Source organism: Hirundo rustica, chromosome 2 (genome assembly GCF_015227805.2).
Source record: "Hirundo rustica isolate bHirRus1 chromosome 2, bHirRus1.pri.v3, whole genome shotgun sequence".
Lineage (NCBI taxonomy): Eukaryota > Metazoa > Chordata > Aves > Passeriformes > Hirundinidae > Hirundo > Hirundo rustica.
Genome location: NC_053451.1, coordinates 4,384,959 through 4,403,443, shown reverse-complemented (window position 1 = coordinate 4,403,443; position 18,485 = coordinate 4,384,959). Strand labels below are relative to the sequence as shown.

The 18,485-nt window shown below is 36.8% G+C and overlaps 1 protein-coding gene across 7 annotated transcripts in view; it reads left to right on the top strand.

The window, feature by feature from the left end:
- DCAF6 (DDB1 and CUL4 associated factor 6) overlaps positions 1-18,485 on the top strand; it is a 75,224-nt gene that overhangs the window by 13,807 nt on the left and 42,932 nt on the right. For 6 of the 7 annotated variants that reach the window (XM_040057044.2, XM_040057043.2, XM_040057042.2 and 3 more), the window contains exons 2-7: positions 2,123-2,184; positions 8,294-8,386; positions 11,011-11,196; positions 14,542-14,655; positions 15,731-15,866; positions 17,639-17,853. In XM_040057044.2, coding sequence (XP_039912978.1) covers positions 2,123-2,184; positions 8,294-8,386; positions 11,011-11,196; positions 14,542-14,655; positions 15,731-15,866; positions 17,639-17,853 — 806 coding nt within the window. The remainder of the gene's footprint in view (positions 1-2,122; positions 2,185-8,293; positions 8,387-11,010; positions 11,197-14,541; positions 14,656-15,730; positions 15,867-17,638; positions 17,854-18,485) is intronic. The other variant, XM_040057045.2, reaches the window with a different exon arrangement.

The following is an 18,485-nucleotide window of genomic DNA, read 5'->3' as shown; positions in this document are numbered from 1 at the left end:
ATCTTTGTGTGTGTACAGAGCACCTGCAGACATCACCTCATTCCAGGTGTGTTTTATGCACATGGTGCAATGCCCAGCAATCATCCACTGCTATCAGATTTTTCTGTTCTTCAGTGAAAGTGTGATGTGTCTGGCAAATGCTATATTTTTGTGTTGACCTGTGGAGTATACAATTCTTAATGAAGTTATGCTACTGGAGGTCGTGTCTAACTGCTTTGTACTTTGCATTACAGGAGCACCCCAGAAGCAAATTTTAAAGTTTCTGTTGTGCAAAGTGATACCCAAGCATGCAGCAGGTGATATTTCTCACCTCAGCATTCACGTTTACTTACAAGCAATTGAAGAGATCAAATTAACCTGAAAGTAGGAATCTTCATTGAAAACACAAAATACATTTGATTTGAAAAAAAAAAAAAAAAGGATTTCACTGAAAGGTACAATAAACCAACCAGTAAAAATCCTTGGTCAAAGTCTGTTCCTGGAGGAGGGGAAAACTGTGTAAGGAGAAGTGGTAAAGAAAGCATAGAGAACTAGGTAATGTGTATTCCTAACTGAAGAATATACATACATTCTTGCTAGTAGAACATGGTGCATAAGATGTCATTATTTTAATCTTTCTCTAATTATGGTTATTCCTGGTTAACAGAAACTGTAGCACCTGAGATGTCACAACTTCAATGTTTATAAAATGGAGCATGAGAGGAGTCTGGCTTTTATCTTTTTAAAGCTGGCTCGGGCGTGCTTTAAGTGCAAGCACTAAGTATCTCCTCTTGAAACAGAAAAAAATATTTTGCCTAAGTATGATCTTCATCTGATGGGGTACTTAAGCTGTGTTATGAGCAATTTTGAATTTTGGAGGTGGCTTCTAATTCCAGCAAAACTGAGGTATCTAACGCAGACCTTTTGATGTATGAACATTGGATGGGGTGCAGGTGCAGGTGTAGGTGCTGCTGGAAGGGTGTCCTGGCCTTTGAGGAGGGTGTGGGGCAGGGATGCTCGGTGCCTGCTTCCTGGCAGGTGCTTGTGCGGGACCAGCTGTGGATATCAGGTGTTCTTTTTCAGGGCTGGGGAGTATATGGGAGAAATAAAAAGCATTCAGAGGAAGCAAGTGGAGAGAGGAGAAACTACTTTTCCAAATATTTGCTACACTGAGCTCTGACATGGTTCTGACTTGAGCTGAACCAAAGGAAGTTCAGAAATTTAGGATTTTTGAGATGTGGATTCTGTTGCTGTTCGTTTCCTCGTTCTGGGTTTTTAAGGTTGATTTTGAGTGAATTTCAGAGTTACCTATTTGGAAAGAGTGCAGCATGGTATATATAGTCTGATACTCTTACCTGGAATTTTGTTCTGAGAAATGTACTAACACAGAATAAAAAAAAAAGGAGTAATGGTCCTTGAGTTTAAGAGCTTTTGGGGTTGAAGTTAAAAATATTTGGTTTATCAGTATTTTTCTTTTCTGAAAGTGCTTTCTGGGGAATATTAGGTTCAGTATAACCTGAGAGTCAGAGCCCTGTCTTTAAAGATCTGGTTCAGGAAAAGACCTCACTTTTGTCAATATACTTTGGTTTTGCCTCTTCATGTGTTTAGTACAGCAGTGTTTTTAAGTGCAGTGGTAAATCAGTTTGTATATAGGGTATAAGGACATGAAAGTTACTGCGGCTTTGTCTTCATATACATTTATAGATTTCATCTTTATCCTTCATCTCTCTCTTTCATATAATTTTAATGAAATGGAATGTTACTGGTCGTAAATGTCAATTTCCCAATCCTTTCTGTTGTACTGCTTGAACTATGTTATACTTGCTCCCTCTCAGCCAAGTGAACCAAATAACCACCGGATTAATTTCTCTTCTCTTGCTATTAGTGTTAGAGGAAGCATCAGCCTGTGAACCTGCGAAACGTTCATTTTGCCATTTCTGCACTCTTATTAAAGGTGGTGGAAGAACCAGAAAATGTCATGCTTGTCTTAGGATTTGTAAAATGAGAAGCATATGAATTGTTTCAAGATGTAAATTTATATTCTGGTTCTTTACTGTTTAGGTTTTTACCTGAGAATGGTCATTAGCAGGCTCTTAACTACTTCAGTTTTTAAAAGTTGTGTAATTGGTATTTTCCTTCACAGGAAGAAGAGAATTTATCCAAAGATTAAAACTTGAAGCAACCTTGAATGTGCATGATGGATGTGTAAGTCACTTGTTGCTTTTTTGATTGTTAAAAATTGTTAAATTGGGGTTTTGTTGCCATGGTAAAAGTCCCTATCTTTTCAGTTAGGTCTCATCTTAAACCCTGAAATGAAATCTGGGTTTGTTGTTGTTGTTGGTTGTTGTTGTCATACTGTGTTGACTTAAAGCTTTATTAGTGCTTTGAGTGATTTATTTGCCAGTTTCAGAAAGCAAATCGTCAAGTGCTATATGCTGACTTATAGTCATTGAAAACAAAAATTAGCCTTCCTGAAAGGCAGTAACCTAACTTGAAATATTGCTTATTTAAATATTAATTTTTGAAAGGGTTCCAAATATTTTGAAACGTATCCTTTTAAATAAAAGCTTTTACCTAAACTAGGTTCAGGACAAAGAGGCTGCCATGTTACTTTTGAGGAATGGAGCAGAAACTCATGTTGTACAAGATATCTGAAAAATGAAAGTATTCCATAAAAAAATGAAAATTAAAGTGCAGCTTTCATACCTCAACATGTGTATTTCTAAAGCTGTTCAAATGTAAGGATTATTTTAGCTTGAGTTGCTTGGATTTTAATTCAGGAGTGATAGAATTGTTAACTAACACAGTGCTAGTTTTAGGGAACAAGTGCTGTTAACATCCAGCCTTCTTGAGATCAGAAGCATGATTTTGATGGGCCTGTGTTTTTGGGAGCCTGGACAGTCTGGGAAAGGCCAGGATTAGAATTTCTCTATATGAAATATGAGTTACTCTTCCTGTGCTGACTGCATTATAAGTTTAATGTTCTGATACAGATAGTGTTGGTGTAATGAAACAAATACATACATTTCTCATTTTTTTTCAAGAAATGTTACAAGAATGATGATGTAAAGTCTCTTCCAACCCAAACTATCCTATGATTTTATATGTATATATTAATTTTTATATTCAAGTATGTAACAGTGATACTTTACTTAGGATTTTCTTCTCTAAGTAATTTTTCATCTCCTCAAATACTCAAGACTAAATTTTTCAAGTTTCTTTTCCTGAAATTGATTTGGGCTTTTTATTTATTTTTTCTTTACTTCCTTATAAAAAAAAGTAATTTTTTCCTATCAAAACAGAACAAAAGACAACAGTATTTGTTCACTGTTTGTTAAAATTTGAGTGACTGATCTCTCTTTCAATTATCTGCCTCTGTTTCACGTAGTAGAAATTGCAGATTTGATGTTGCTTGAATCTACCTGAGGGATATGTATTTGAAAACTGATTTTGATTTGATTGTATTAGCTTTGCAAGTATGCTTTAACATATGGCCTACTTGTTTTAGTGGATGGAAAATGCTTTAATTGTAAACTTACAGCATTATTTGCAGGTGTTGAAAATACTACAGTGTTTAAATACAGTATGGAAATACTACCATTCGAAAAAATGTCTTTAGAAGTTAAATTTGCTCAGAACTCTCCACCTTTAAGGAATGGCTGTTGGGAGTTCTTACCTCATTTACTGTGTGGTCTTTTGCAAGGAATAATCTTTTTAAGGCTAACAGCCACTCAGTATCATTTCTTACTATTTGTTTTAAAAAAATCTGTGAGATAGAAATCAGTGAAATTACAATGCTTGTACTGATTAAACTCCTTATTATCATCAAGTTTTTTTTACTTTTCTTCCCACAACTGCTGGCTCAGCATGCATTTCAAATGTGGGGAGTGAATGCCATCTTGTCTTACTAAAAGGTGTTTCTGGGTTTGGTTTTTGGGTGGTTGGGTTTTTTTTATGAAGGTTGGATGGCAGGGGTTTGGGGTTCTCTTTGGTTGATTGGTGTTTTTAAGAACTTTTTCATTGTTCTGTTGAATAAGTTGTGATTTGTATTTTCTATATAAAGCATGCTGTGTAATTGGACACGGTGGACAACTTACTTAAGGCAAGACATTTTTTTACTAATTGAGGATAAAAGTAAAGTCCAGGTTCCTACCTGTTAAACGGAAGAGAGATCCTGTGGGACATGTAACTGCGGTTATAATCATACCCAGGCAGGATATCTGTGAGGAAGGGAATATTCCATGAATTACTTCACATATCCACACTCTTGTAACAGTAATATTACCATAGCACCTTTTTGTTTAAAATCTGAGTATATTCACCTCAGGTTTCGGGAACAGTTCTCTTTGAAACAGTCCCATTTTTTTCCCCTTGGTTTGAAGACACAGTTTCTAGCAGTGCTGTGTGAAGTAATTGAATTTATTCTACAGAATTATTGATGTCTGCCAGTAGCCTTATCATCCTTCCAGGGCAGGATTTGCTTCTTTCAACAGGATTCACATGGCCAAATTCAGTAAGATCATTTGTATGCCAGAACTTGCAATTTTCAGTGCTAGCTGTAAAGGGAGCTTAAGAAGACGAGGAAATATCCAGAGTTAGGTGAGCTGTTCTGTATGAAGTGATTAAGTCCAAAGGAGAAGTGTCGAAAGAGAAGTAATCTGGACCAGCAGTGATGAAGTGTGAGGAAAGCAGAGGATAAAGCAACTCTAAACCAAATTGAATTGCAATAAAAATACGGCTTATTTTCTTCCTGTTTTTGTTCTATGAAAGCTGAGGAAGGTTGAAATGCAGGATGTGGATGAAGCATTTGACACAAGTAAATACTACATTTTGAAATAAAGAGTGTCCCCTGAAGGAGTAATTCTCATTTCTGTGTATAGGCGTTTAGCTCAATAACAAACCAGCATCCTTCATGGCATTCATGTCCTTCAGGATGGCACTTTTGAATGAACAAGTCCTTTTCAGATGTAGTCCTCAAAGCCAGGCTTAAACCAGGACAGGGAGTTTGTGTTTTGTTAGAAACACGGTTTTCACCTTGTACTCCACAGGTGAAAAGCACTGCCTTTTTCACCCCCTTCTTTGCTTGGGGGATATTCCTGATATTCTGGATATTTACAGCCATTTTTATTTCTTTTCTTCTATTTTTGTATTCTGTTAATCTCTTCTGTTCACAAAAGAGCTGGTTCTGATGTCACTTTGCATGGAAGTGAGGAGTTTGCTTTTTCAGTTTTTTAAGGATTGGCTGCACTGCCTCCTGCATTGTCTTGGAAGAAAACACAGAGATAGTAAATTTACATCTGACTAATTGCCTAATGAATCAAAAGTGCTGCTGACTCCTTGCAAGGCTAGATGAGTGACAAATAAAATTAGATGCGATTAATAATGTGGAGTACTGAATAGAAAAAGCTAATTACACACCCTTTGACTTTTCTTACCTTATTAGGAATTGTCTGTCCTTTCTGTTTGATGTATGCTTTCTTCTGGCTCCAACACCCTTTCCCAAGGTTTCCAAACCCTCAGAATAGTAACTGTTAACATTATGCTTTTGGTTGGGTCCTGAGTGGCAGTGCAGGTAGTACACTATGTAGCCTTAAAAAAAAACCAAAACACACCCAATTTTCTCACCGGTTCTTGTTTTACGTTGTATTTTAGTAGTGGGTTCGCTACCATGGAATGAAGGGGGAACTGTTTTTTAATTGTTTTTTTGAGAATCTGGTTTTAGTGATCCATACGCTAATTTATTTGGGTTATTTGGTGTTGGTCAGCAGGTTGTACTGAACACTGTGTGTATTGACTGGAAAGTCCCTAAAAAGAGCCCAAACCCATCTTGTTTCACTGAAAGACTTTGTTACTTTTTGAGGTATTTGTTGTCAGCAATACTGAGAAGGTGATTGGGTACAGAATAAAAAAGCCAGTTTAGTTACAGACCTCTAGTACACAAAAGGTTATGTCATCTTACTTCAGGGTTGTTTTTTGAACCAGCTTTGGTCTGGGTAGGGTATATTGAAATTGCTCAACTGAGGCAATCATTGCAATGAAATTGGAATTTTGGAGGAGAATTGTTGATGTCTTGTGTAGACTTGGGATGCTGCAATTTAGATAATCTTGTCTCCCCTTTGCATCTTCAATGTTTCTCTGCTTCTCTGTCATTCACATTTTATGTTTGTACATAAATGTACACATCCAGTGCCTCAATTTGTTTAATTTTTTGTGCTAACTTTTCTTTCTCATATCATGACTTTAAATTTTTCAGTCGCTTCCTTGGTTTTTTCAGTGTTTTGTTCTTGTTTCTATTCCTGTAATTTTACATTAGTATTTTGGTTTCTTTAGGGCAATGATAATAATATTTCTCTGCCTGAGAGGAAATGTAGATGAAAATAAACATTGTTGGGTTGTGTGTTTACCCTTGCTGTAGTGCTGTGCAGTGTTTGACAACATTTTAGAGTACAGCTGTTGTCAGGGCAGGTTATTTCAATGATAGATGGTTCTGGGGGCTAGTTGAATTTGTGGTTCTTGGTGATTGACAGCCAGAGTTATAAAACCATAAGAGCAGCCATGCAAGGTCATACCAAAGCTCAGTGGAGCCTGATAACTTGGCCCTGAAAGTGGCCAGCACTTGTTTTTGAAGGAAGTTGAGAGAGGGCAAGCAGACAGTATTTGACGGGTGTTCTGGAGAACACATCGTGCTTTAACGGGCAGAGGGAGGTGGAAGCTGTGCACCTTTGCTTCTGATCATTTTTCATTTCTCTATGATGAATATGTATAGCCTTCCACTTCTGGTCTTTAGGGTGTTCCACAACAATGATTTCCAGTTTTATTAAAAAGCTGTGTGTCATCTGATTGTTTCATTTAAGACCTTCCATTTCCTGTACTGTGAAGATCCATGGAAAATTATTTTTTACTTTTTCTATATCATTCATGTTCTCATAAGCTTCTATCGTTTCCCTACCCTAGAGCAGTACAAATCATTTGCTTCTTGCAACAAAAAGTGTTAGATATCTGTGAGCACCCCAGTAATTCCTTGTCATAATTTCTCTTTCCAAATGGGCAGTAATAGAAATGGAGAATACTGGAGCGGGATGCGAACCCAAACCGCATAGTGTTGAAGACGTGGGATTGCCATGCATGGATGTATACCCTGCTGTTCTGTGCATTTCCTAATAAATCCTAGCAATATCTGACTGCTGCTGAGCACGGAGCTAACCCTGCCATAGGCATGTTTGTTTAGTACCAAGATCTCTCCTCGAGTTTCTCCACCTGAGAATATCAAGGTGGTGGTGTCCCTGTGAGCCGCCTAAAACTGCTAAGTCTGATTTTGCTAATAACCCCAACTAAACTTGCCATTAAAACAGTAACTGGAATGGCTGTGTTTATTTTAAATTTTAAAAAAAATATAAAAATTTGGGGGTGGTACTCAGAGTGAAATGTTTGAATTAAAAAAAAAAAAAGGCACAAGAAAATAAGTTAGAACAAAGTGGGTTTTTTACCAATTCTGTATCTAGTCTGGTACATCACACTAAGGCAGCTGTTCTGCCAACAGACTCTAGCCAGCAGAAAATGGTGATGGCTGCAGTTTGACACTTGAAGGTATTTTAGAGGCTTACTTGAAATAATAATGGTCTGCATGCAGTCTTTGGTGCTTGTGCATGAGCTGCTGCTTGGAGGATACCTTTTGAGCTTCCTGGATTTTGAGTGCTTTCACAGCTTTGTTTCACTGACACGTTACTAAGCACAGTCTTGTGAAAAGGAGAATTGATAAGGAAATGTATTGTAAAGCTCTCCCAATGCAATTCTGGACCTCACTGTAGGATTCTTCTTTCCCAGCATACTCATGCTTTTCAAAAGGGATCTGGGATGGATTCTGCAGTGCTTTTCCCTGAGAAGGTGTGGTCACTGAAAAGTGTGCAAAGCAATGGATGCTCAGAATTTGGATACGGTGAAGATACAATAACGAGAGCACTATGATGCCCTCCAGTTCAAATTCAGAGAACTCTCTGTGGAGTAGATTTGGTACATTAAATAAAGCACCTGAGTGTGTAAAATTGTGGCTACTGTGGGAAGCTTAATTTACCTGATGAACTCTTGAGGAACAGAGGGAGTAATTGAGATGCCGTAGGTGAAGCAGGTGATTCCCTTATCAATTTGTTTTAAAAACACTTTTTTTTTTTTTATGCTAGCTGCTTAGAAAATACATAGTTTCAGTTGAATATGTTAACTCCTATTTCTGTAGTGTTGGATGAGTATTGATGTTATAATATGGTGAAAATTGAATTAATGTAAGTCTAAACTTCTTTTTTTTTTTTAATTCATGCAGGTGAATACAATTTGCTGGAATGATACAGGAGAATATATCTTATCTGGTTCAGATGACACCAACCTGGTAATTAGTAATCCCTACAGCAGAAAGGTAGGTTTGTTTCTGGCTGCTTGTTAATTTTCAAATAGGAGGCAAGTTATTATTTTTCAGCATATCAGTTTTCAGATATTAATTATTATGTGACAAAGATAATACCATGCACTTCCTAGCGTACTTAAATGGGAATAAAACTTCACAGTGCTTTAAAACCTTAGAGTTCTAATCCTTTGCAACATTGGTATTATCCCATTTTACGGTACATGGCTGGGCACAAAGGGAACATGGTCTCATCACAGATTAGTGTCAGGACCAGCAATAGGATTCAGTAATTCTCATGAAATCTTGTAGTTGGAGAATCTGTTTTCCTCTCACTTCAGTTTAAAAATATTGTCATTTTTGCTCTGTGTGATGTACTGAGTTGTGTTTCTGTGTGATGTTGTTGGGGTGCCAGTCTTGATTAAAATAGTTCATTGCAGTGTAAAATTACATTGCCTTGTGTGTGCCTGCAAGTGGATGGAGAATAATTTGTACTGAAATAACGGTTGCAATGCAGCTGAAAGACTCCCAGTAGTGCCAGCTGGCATCCATCAGGTAGTGGCACTGTCCCACACTTTTCTCTTGAGGAACTGCTGGTAGTTGGGTAGAACAGATGTTCTGAGCTGTGTCCTCTTAGAGGCTGACAAATAAAGCCTGAGGACAGGCTCAAAAATTAAATGTGTGGGAGAAACAAAAGATGTGGTTGGTACGATGGAAGAGAATTTGAGTAGAAAACAGTATTTTGCGTTCCTGAAGGGTTGTGGTGGGAAAATAGTGGTGGTTTGGAGTGTTGCCTGTGCCTATAGGTAAGGCCCTTTTTGCTCACCTCCCCAAATAAGCCATAGCTTCCAAACTTCATCTCTTCCTTGCAGTTACTGGTGTCAGCCTGACAAAGTTCAGATCAGTATCACTAGATAGGGTTTCTCTTGGACTGGGAGTTCTGCTGAAAAATCTGTGAAGTGGATGATGGATATATTTCCAAGTGAGTGTTGATGGAGTGACTTGCAGAGGAAGAATTTTTCATGCAAATGAAGGATGTTCAATGTTATTTATTGTGTAGAGTTTATTTTAATATCCTACTATGGGATAGTTGCTCATTATATAAGTTTTACATTAAAATATTGTAATATTTTTAAAGGTGCTGCAATTTAAGCTTTATGCTTTCATGGGACAATTTTTTCCCTTCATTATGTGCTACTTCTCTACTTAAACCTAATGAGGACTATGGGAGATGTTTTGTTTTCTTTTTTTATTTTTCACAATTAGCTGAGTTTTTGGGGTGTATTTTTTGGGGGTTTTTTTTGGTTTGTGGGTTTGTGGGGTTTTTTGGTTTGTTGTTTTTTTTTTTTTTTTTGTAACAGCAGAGTAGAAGAGGATCTTTTAATTATTATTTTTTCCCTACACATACAAATGCAATTATAAAACAGCAAGTACCAGCAAGAAGACTCAATAATCGCTGTTATTCCTGAAATGTGCTAGAAGTGTGATTTTCTTTTTTTTTCCTTTTTAATGAGTGTTACAACTGTGTTAGCTTATTTTCTCTGGCTTGAGTAAGAGAATCAATACAGGAAAAGGCAGCAAATTGGTATCAGTACTGTGCTGTAATTCTGTCATTTTGGCGAATATCCTTATCACCATATTTTCTGCTGCTAACTAGATAGAGTAGCAAAAATAGACTTCAGCCATCAATATTTTGTATCTTTCAGAATATGCAGATATGCTGTTAAACTTTATTAGTGGGAATTGTTAAAAAGATGTGAACTGTTAGGCATGAGCTGCTACTGACAGAGAAACTTGATTTGCAAAACACTTCTTTGATTAAGTTAATTGAGTGGAAATTTGGAAGTAATTTTCATACTGTAAACAACTTGGTAAGTATTTTTTTCTTCATGCGAGTGGTGAAAATGCAATTTGGTTCAAGTGATGCAGATGAGGGAAATAAGAATATAATGTTGACTTTTCACAGGAAAGCATGTGGAGGTTTTTTCAGTTTTGGTAGACTAAGCATGTCAGGAAGGATAAAGAGTCACCACAAAGCGTTTAAAATCAGCTGTGATGGTGAAGTAAATCATATGTTTCTCTGCTTTACTGCAGATGAATGAAAGACTTAGTCAAGTTCTGGTTTATTGCCTTGTACAATCAAGTACTTAAATGTTTATTTTTGACTAGTTTCAAAACATCCTTCCTTGTAAACTTCAGTTCTCCTTTTCTGAATGAGTTTAAGAATAACATCAATTTTTAAAGTCTATAAAGTTGGCTTGGATTACAGTGCCTTATTCTTCTTGACTTGCAATATCCCAGATCTTCTAAGTCTCTCCTCACTGACGTGCTGGGTGGCTGCACCATCACCCTGACTAACGTTTCACTTTGAGATGCCTGATGTGCTGTGTAAGCAGCATTGCAAAAACAAAGGTGGCAGCTGCATTCCAGTCCAGCCCTTGGATTTTGCCAACTCTTTCGCGCACGGTGTTCTTAGAAGAAATTTGGTGTAAAGGAAGCTTCTCTGTTCTCTTGTGTTGAACTGTAGGTCCCTGGCAGCCTGTGCGTAACTGGTATTTCACAGTCTGAGTTTTTTCCATTCTTTATTTGCTTGGAAAACACTGACTTGCAGCAGCCTCCTTTTTTCCTTTGTTCTTTAGGTTCTCACCACGATTCGCTCAGGACACAGGGCCAATATTTTCAGTGCGAAGTTCTTACCATGCACCAATGACAAACAGATTGTTTCTTGTTCCGGAGACGGAGTCATTTTCTACACGAATGTTGAACAGGATGCAGAGACCAACAGGCAATGCCAGTACACCTGCCACTACGGGACTACCTACGAGGTACCTCGTGAAAGCGTATCATAATTTGAAGATGGCTAAAATACATATTTTATTGTATTGTTTAGCCAAGGTTTTAACCAGACTGCTGAAAACTTTGTTTCGGTGCAATGAGAGTTACAAAACTTTTCTTCTGTCTTTTTTGAGTTGCTTGTTTTTTCCTCCTTTTAAAAAGTATACTTGAACAGATAAATGTGCTGTCTAAATTAAATGGAGGACTTTGCAAAAAGCGGTGCTGTTAAGACCACTTTGCAAATATGAATTCACCTTCACTGAATGAATGTCCTGCAGAGCAAAAAAGATTTGAATTGAGCTCTGAATTTCTTCCTGAAGTAGGTTAGGAGGTGGGGGAAGTGGCTGTTTTGCATTTTTATTTTTATTTTTTCTCCCCTGCCCCTCCCCTCTTACCTGAACTTTTCATCAGTTTCATGCCTTTTTCAAAATTTAGATCCGTCTGGGAAATGCTTAGTTCAGCATGTGTGAACTTAATCTGAAAAATGTGTTTACAGTTGTAGATGATTTTTCTATTGTGTATTCTAGTTAACTCTTTAGGTGTAAATTTAGCCACAGTATTTTCAGTCCTCCCTTGGAGGGTTTTTTCGTATGAATTAGGCAAGTGAGGAAGCAAAGTGTTATTTAAGTTAGGAAGATAATATGGTTTATTGTTGCTTCTTTTAAATAACAACAAAAGCTGCTGCTTACAAAACTTACTATGCTTAAAATAGAAAGGATTCCCATTTTTTTCATAGGTTATACACGTTCCTGTTTTTTCACTATTTATTTGTTGGGGCTTTTTTAACACTACCGCAGTACACACAGGGGGAAAAAAAATCCCAAATCCATCTCTTTAATATGTTCTGCTCAGATTTCATAGTAAGCTTTTAGATCTCTTTCTTTGCATGTTAATTGAACAAAATCTTTAACAACTTCTCACAAAAAGAGTTGGAGTGTGTGAAAAAAGAAAGTGCCTGAAGTACTGTCAGAGTTAATTTTTGTTCCTGTAGTAAAGGTGTCCTTGTGTAGTCCTGAGTGGTCTTATTGGGGATGATTTTTATTCAGCAATAATGTTAACAAGAGGACATTATTGTTGTTTTGAATGACAGGAGTGTGATACAGTTTTGGTTGTTTTTGCAGCTTTTAAACACTTTTAATGGAAGGAGTATCAAAACCTCTATATGACATTGGCTGTTTAACAACTCTGTCTCTTAATGAAGTTATTTTTCTTATCCTGCTTTGCACTGAGGTTGAGAGGTTCCGGGAGTGGGGAGATAATTTCTAAATATTGTGATGTTACTGCCCAGCTGTATGTAACCACATCATCATGTTAAATATAGAACTTTGACTCACTGTGCTCTCTAAATAACAAAAGCTAAAAACTGCCCCTGAGGTACCAATTCTTAATTTGAATGTGGTTTCGATTTGTACAGCTCTGAGTTTGTGGCAGTTCAAGACGTTGCAAAAACATGAAACAGAGGAATGTGGAAATTGGTGTAGATTGTTGTGAACCATGAGATAATTGTATAATTGTTTTTAGTTCTGAGTGAGAATAGAGTAAGTAGAGGGAGAGGCTCTTAAGACACGTTGCTGAAGAATTTGTTGTTTGTACGAGGCCTTGACAAGTTTGTTTTCCCCCAGCCAAATCTTTTCTTTATTGGCCTTCATGTGAATTGCATTTCAGAAAGAGAATGTACTTTTATGGGCACCTTCTTACTTTCTTGTTTTAAATAGAGTAAAATGATCATATAGCTATACACTTGTAAAGTTCAGTAGCAAACAAGTTTTTAGTTAGTAAAAACTCAAATCTATCTTTCTATCTTTAATGTGTACTTGTTGAACTTATATGTAGTAAATGTAGTAAATACATGTAGACTCAATTATTGGAGCCTATACTTCTCCATTTCTCTGGTTTGGTGCTTATAAAGTACTTAGGATGTTTGTAAGCACTGCACATAAAAGTTGCCATGTGCAAGTTATATTACTTGTATAAGGTGAAATAGCATCAACGTGAACAAAAATAAAATACAGCTACTAGAAATAAGAGCTTGTCACATTCAGAAACATTATTGGAGCAGAATGTTTTCACTGAAAGCTCTGCTAAATGCTGGGAGAATTTAGTGGATTGAAGAACAATTGCTAACTTTTATAACTGTGTGAATAAAGTGAATTTGAACGAAGTGTGTAGTGAAAAACAGTCTTTCCAATATGTTACACTGATATATTGAGGAATAGTGGTCATAGCTCAGAAGTTTATTGTTCTATTGGTATTCAAACCTTGGCTTTATTCTGCAAGTTATTTGGCACAGCAAGCATTGTCTCAGTTATTGTGCTGAGCCTTACGAGAGAGGCTGAAGCCTTCAGCTGTTACCTCTCTAACCCCACTTCAGGTAGAGAGATTTTGCAGTAACTTTTATTAAGAATTTGGAGAAGTGCGGGTGATAAATCCTCTCATTAAAAATGTTAAAGAATCATTCATGCGCTGTGTTCCATGAATGTTTTATACTATTAACCATTGTTGTTGCTTTGTAAATTTCTCCTTATAGTAGCAGGAGTGTAGGAAAAGAAAAATACTGCCACAACATTCTGTTTTCTGTTTTAAGAGACAGAGTGTAAATAAACTGGTATTTCCTGTGCATTCATTGACCTGTGGAATCCAGGTCATATTTGCCATTATGGTCACTTGCCTTTTTATTTTGTCTTGAGGAGGCTTCGAATGAAGCCATCCATTCATGTGATACTCCATCTGACTCGTCCCTAGCTGGAGAAGGGCTGAGCTTAGGAACATGGTTCAATGCAGTGCTCTCTTAAAAAAAAAAAAATTTAAAAAGTTTAAAATTGCAGTGAGGTGGTAGCTTAGTAACAGCCTTTAATGCAGACTTGCTGCAGGGAACTACCTAGGATGTAGAGGAATAGCCCAATGGGAATAAAATCCATTTAGTATTTTCAAGGCATTAAGGGTTCTGTAAACTTGGTAATTGTCTCCTATTACTTGATAGAGAATAAACTGAGCTTTTGTTGAATTGTTGCAACAAACTGATAAGTTATCTGAAAAGTGATTGCAGTAAATGTATGTTGTGTATTAAAAGATAATAGAAACAACTGTAAGCCTTGACCTATGGATATTTAATCTTACACGACATTTAAAAGCTTCCTTTCACTTCAACATTTCAAACCTTTTCTTGAAAATGAAGAAACATCATCAGTTTTTCAATTTTTCTCATTACTTCACTGGAAAGCTTGTCTTGAGTCCAAATTGCTTTACTGCTGCTCCAAATATTGATGCTTTTATTTTTGAATCAGTGCTATTTCTGGAGGTATTAATAATCTTCTTTCTTTCTTTCTTTTGAGCAGATTATGACAGTACCAAATGATCCCTACACTTTCCTCTCTTGTGGTGAGGATGGCACCGTGAGATGGTTTGATACTCGCATCAAAACAAGTTGCACAAAGGAAGATTGTAAAGATGTAAGAATGAAGCCTTTTAACAAAGATTATTGTAATACTACTACAAATAATAATAACAGCAATAATAATAGTAAAATAAAATAATAATAATAATAATAATAATAATTTTTAATAAAGATTACCTAAATGTAGATCTGTACATCACACAAACAATACGAATTTTGGTAAAGCTTTTAGAAATAATAGATTTCAGGGTCATTGGTGGAGATGACAGTATGCTTCCCAAGAAACAATTGAGGTTTGGGGAGTATTTCTTAATTTTTCTTTCTTAATTTTAATATCTCCTTTGACATTTTCTATTTTATAAGCTTTGGTGTGAGGCTTCAGATAGTAGAAGAGATTGTTTAAATTGAATCTTAGTCTGGTTTACACTAATAATGCAGAGTGCAAAACTGGAGGCAAAAAATGAGCTTTGAGAATCACCTGCAGCCTCGTGTTCTTGTGCATCCTTTGTCCCTCTGTAAGAAAAGATTTGGTAATGAATTATATTAGATTACTGGTATTACCAGTGTACTGTGTTTGAATTTTAGAAACAATTTTCATATTGAACTGGAACATAACTGCTGAAGTAAATATTGCTAGTCTTGATTAATTTTGTTCAGCCTTGTGCACATTTACCAGTTTTAGGGGTTTATTTCATTTTTTGCCCCTCTACCCAGTTACCTGCCTGTAGATTGAACCTATTCTGATCCTTTAATTGATTTAAACTTTTTCTGCATATTTAGTACTCTTCCACCTCCACAGTTACTGTGTTTCCATAAGAAAATCCAAGGTGCAAGGTTGTTTATAAATCTGAAGTTTGTAGCTTATCTATTTTTAAATGTTCCTGTGTTTTTGTTTTGGTTAGGTTTCTTTTTCAGTTGTTCCGGTGCCAGTTTTCTTTCTCTGATAGTTTTCCTTCTATGCAGTGGCTTTTCTGATAACACATTATGATGTCTTCACAGGCCAGACCTATTTTCTCAAAATCTCCTTGACTAAGGGCCCAGCCTATGTAGTGAAACAAAGCAAAAAAAATTGAATCATACTTCAAATGTTCAGAGCTCTTATTTCAATGCTGCATTTTTGTGTGTTCCAGGATATTTTAATAAACTGTCGTCGTGCTGCCACCTCTGTTGCTATCTGTCCACCCATCCCCTACTACCTGGCTGTGGGCTGTTCTGACAGCTCAGTGAGGATCTATGACAGGAGAATGCTTGGCACGAGAGCAACAGGTAGGAGCCACGCTGTGCAGTGGGCATTTCCATCCATTGGCAGTGCCAAATTCAGGTTATTTTCAAAACAGGTGGTGAATGAGCCAATAGTAACGCTGCTGAAGTGTAGCTTCCTTCTCTGGGAGCTGTGGTTTGTAATGATAAGTAATATTTGCTAATGTAGAAATCTTCAAAGAAGTAGAATCTCTTCCTGCATCTTAGAATGCATTGTGTACTGAACACAGAAAAGGACATTTTATAATGCCTCTTATTTTGTCTTGAAACGTGTGATTCCAGGATTCCAAAAATCCAGAGACTGCAGTCTCCGGTGGTCCACCTGAATTTTAATTAAGTTCTTGTCTTGTACTCTACCACGCTGGAAGTTGCTGTTCTTATGGGAGGAGATCTTGGGAACTCCATGATATTCTGCACTGTGCTTGCCTTTGCAGTAGTTATTGCTGTATCTAACACAAATTCACTGAAAAGCTGCAGATTCCTCAGGTGAAAGCTGGCATGCTTCAGATGCTTACCTAAGGACTTCATTAAAAAATGTCAGGTGCACAAAAACGTCTTATATCATTTTAACATAGCTCTTGGTTATGATGTATGATCAGTGTTTGGACACATAGGAATTAATAATCCAGCTGTGACGTTCACATCAATAAGCAGTGGCACAAAATCTGTCATTTTGTGCAGCATTTACCTGTTAATGGCTGTGGTGGAGGAGAAAGGGAACAGTAAAGATCACTAAACATAAAAATATCCCTCTCATCAGGTGGACTTTCTATAGGAGCTCTCCCTTTCGTCACAGTGGTCAAAACAATTCTGTGAGAAGTGCCTGGGAACAGGTTCTGGGGGTTGACTGAAATGTGTGTGTACAGTACAGGAGTAACATGAATTTGGCCTAGAGAGCAAAGGAGAGAAAATTAAGATTTTGAAGACTGATTTTTTAAAAATATTGGTGTAATGTTCTGTAGCTTGTTTGGGGTTGTGTGGTGGGGTTTTTTTGGTTTTTTGAAGAGGCCAAATTTTCTGCGTCCAGTGAGCAAACTTGATTTTCATTTAATCTTTTCTGCCATGTAGCTGACAGTTACATGTCAGATTAAGAGGTTTTGGAACAGTCTGTTTTTCTCAGTGTTAGAGCTTCTTCTAGGTAACTTTTATCTGCTCACAAACTTGTAATTCTAGAATTTAAGATTGTTTTAATGTTTGGATTGGAGGTGAGTGATGAGAAAAGCATGGTAAGTCCAGTGTAGTATATAGTTCTGCAGTTTCAAAGTGACAGCGTTACTCTCTTTTGAAGAAAAATTAGTTTGTTGTATTTTTTTTTAATTTAGTAGAAAAGAGATTTATGACCTAAATTTTCAAAGTTTCATGTAAGGAATTCCTTTCTCATTTGTGTGTTGATATAGATTTTTTTTTTTTTTTTTTTTTTGGTTCTAAAATTTCTATTTATACCACATTTGACAGATAGCTTCCATACAACACCATGTGGTGGGTGTGTGAGACATTTATATATGTGTGTGTGTGTTTTCATCGTTTACTCTTTGTAATGTACATAGCATTTGTAAACAAAACCAATAAAGACAGCAAAAATAATAAAGACTGCAAAATCTGATATGTCATTCTCCAGATCAAAATTATTGCAGAAACTACAGGTTTCGTAGCTTTTCCCTGATTATCTTTTATTGGATGCCAAATAAGGGGTTTACTGAAGCTGTTAAAAATTTGCAGTAGTAAATGTGTAATTCTTTTCTTCCTCCTCCCTTCCCCCACTCTTTTTTTCAATAAAGGGAATTACGCTGGCAGGGGCACTGTTGGAATGGTGGCACGTTTTGTCCCTCCTCATCTCAACAACAAATCCTGCAGGGTAACATCCCTGTGTTACAGTGAAGATGGCCAAGAGATCCTTGTGAGCTACTCCTCAGATTACATTTACTTGTTTGATCCCAAGGATGACACAGCACGAGAACTTAAAGTCCCTTCTGCAGAAGAGAGAAGGGAAGAGGCAAGTGGTTAAGATGCCCTCCTTTCACGTTTTATGGTTTTTAACTTGCAGCACACAAGAAGTACAACATCAGTTGTGTTCCCCTTTAATCTGAAAATAATGTTGCTGGCCATAGACAGAGGTGTGACAAGTGGATATTCCTTGAAATCAATGTTAATACTCCTTGCTAAAAGTTATAATTTCATGACAGATAGGAGGGAGTATGAGATGTTTAGATCAAGGAGGCGAGTCACTGTTACTGAGCAGTATTAAAATTTTCAAAACTCAACCATTTGCTAATTATCAGCTCAGTTACAATGATGCTGACCCTTCCAGTCTAAGTTTTCTGATCAATATTAAAAAAAAAAGCCTTTAAGTACAGTGAAGTTGTTTGTGTCTTGCCCTGCACTTTCCCCAAGCATGCACTGCTTTTTTCTCTGGTGTTTTGCTCACCCTCTCACAGACTCTGTAAGACTCTGTATCCCAAGTTCCTCATCTTTAGTCTGAGACCGCAAGGGAGTTGTCAATGAGTTACGAGCATCGTGCTGTCCTCACCTGCAGGATCAGTGTGAGGATGATGATGATGTCTCTTTCCTTTTTGTTGTGAGAAGTGTGATGTTGACATTTCCTTCCTCCTTTTTTGTTTTTAGAAT